This window comes from Anarrhichthys ocellatus, unplaced genomic scaffold (assembly GCF_004355925.1).
Source record: "Anarrhichthys ocellatus isolate YVR2014 unplaced genomic scaffold, GSC_Weel_1.0 scaffold8460, whole genome shotgun sequence".
In the NCBI taxonomy this organism is placed as follows: Eukaryota; Metazoa; Chordata; class Actinopteri; order Perciformes; family Anarhichadidae; genus Anarrhichthys; species Anarrhichthys ocellatus.
Genome location: NW_022288434.1, coordinates 1 through 1,745, shown reverse-complemented (window position 1 = coordinate 1,745; position 1,745 = coordinate 1). Strand labels below are relative to the sequence as shown.

The window sequence follows — 1,745 nt, the reverse complement described above, 5'->3', positions numbered from 1 at the left end:
GCCCACAGTGATACAAACCACCAACAGACCTGCACAATAACCAGCAACCATGTGACTTACTCACACACAAATGTGAACATTACTGTGATAAAGCAGCACTCTGATGAGTTCATAACAATGAAAGTTTAAGTCTCATTTGACTTCCACTGCAGCCAACATCAGTATAGAAGAGACAAAGACAAGCTTGATTTTCACATATATAACAATTTGTTTTATTAATTTATGTGAAAAAAAAAAAAACGGCAACAAAATTGTTCCTGTTTCCATGCAATGGAATAGAAAATAAAGTCTTATAACGTCACTATAACTTATATGTCTTCACAAATAGAATTTCGATTTGTAATTTGGCCAAAAAAAACTTGTTATTTGCCATTTTTTTCCATCAGTGCATAAATTAGTGACTTTGATATCAAACTTATAGTTTACAGTCCTCTGATGTTGTAGAGATTCTCTATGGAGAGGGATCAGTGTCACATGTTCCCTCTTCAAACTGTAGTGGGAGGTCTATGCAAACTCTTCCTCTCTTATAAAAACATCAGCAACTTGTGGCAGAACACCGTGACAGTTTTATACATTTCTGAAACACTCAGACAAGAAATAATCTGAACTACAGTATTTATCCCAGAATGGAAAATACAATAATTTGGACTTTATTTTTTGTAGTTACTATTCAAGGTGAGAGAAACAAATCAGCTTCACTGCTTTTGTAAATGTCTGACCTGTGATATATACTGTACGTGTGATGGATGATGATCACAATGTCTTTACTTACAGGAGTTTGGAGTGAGATCAAACTGGACCAGTCTCCCTCTGAGGTGAAAAGACCTGGAGAGACAGTGAAGATGTCATGTATCATATCTGGTTATAGCATGACAAGCTACAACATTCACTGGATACGACAGAGGCCAGGGAATGCTCTGGAGTGGATTGGGAGGATGAACACAGGCAGCAACTCTGCTAGCTATGGCAGCTCCTTTCAGAGCCGTTTCATCATGACTGAAGATGAGCCCAGCAGCACTCAGTACCTCGAGGTCACGAGCCTGAGAGCAGAAGATTCTGCTGTTTACTTCTGTGCTCGAGAAGACACAGTGACTGAAGACAGTGGAGCAGCTGCACAAAAACATCCACTGACAACTAACAGCAAAGTGAACTTAATAAAAAATACATTTTCTCACCACCTGTAAAAGTACTTTGATATATATTCACATTAGAGATCTATACATATTTTACTGTAAACTCATAAGTAAATATTTATTCTCCTCATGATGTTACAGCACTCACAGTTATAGAAAGAATGGAGTTCTCTCATTTGTTAAAGCGAAGTGGATCAAAACATAATTAGAAAAGTTAAATGTCCACAAACAGAAATATGTTCACAACATTGGTAAATTGTAAATCACAGTGAGATGATAATGAAGCACTTTTCATAGATGCCAGTGGATGTTGGTGATCAGACTAAAACTGTAGATTATTAATATTATTGTAGAAGTTCTTATGTGCTGCTCATTATGCTCAAAGTGACGGGTTAGAAACCTTGATACCAAGATAAATTAACACATTTAAATAAACCTTATATGTTAATGGGGCAGATCACTGAAGTAAAATTTACATTTTCGTATGATTAGAATGATTATGGATGTAGTGTTACTGATGATAAACCATGTCAGACAGACATGAAAACAGCTGACTTGGAGGACTGACTCATTCATTAAATAATCCAGTTGTCTCCTCCCTGTGAGGAGGAG

At 36.6% G+C, this 1,745-nt stretch overlaps 1 gene segment (V, D, J or C); it reads left to right on the top strand.

The window, feature by feature from the left end:
* Nucleotides 1-572: 572 nt before the first annotated feature.
* On the top strand, nt 573-1,145 carry LOC116380705 (immunoglobulin heavy variable 1-3-like; the record flags this gene model as incomplete). The annotated part of the segment is given in 2 exon segments: nt 573-675; nt 775-1,145. Coding segments are annotated over 2 exon segments (420 nt in total), but the record flags the coding sequence as incomplete, so codon positions are not given.
* Between the last annotated feature and the right edge of the window lie 600 nt (nt 1,146-1,745).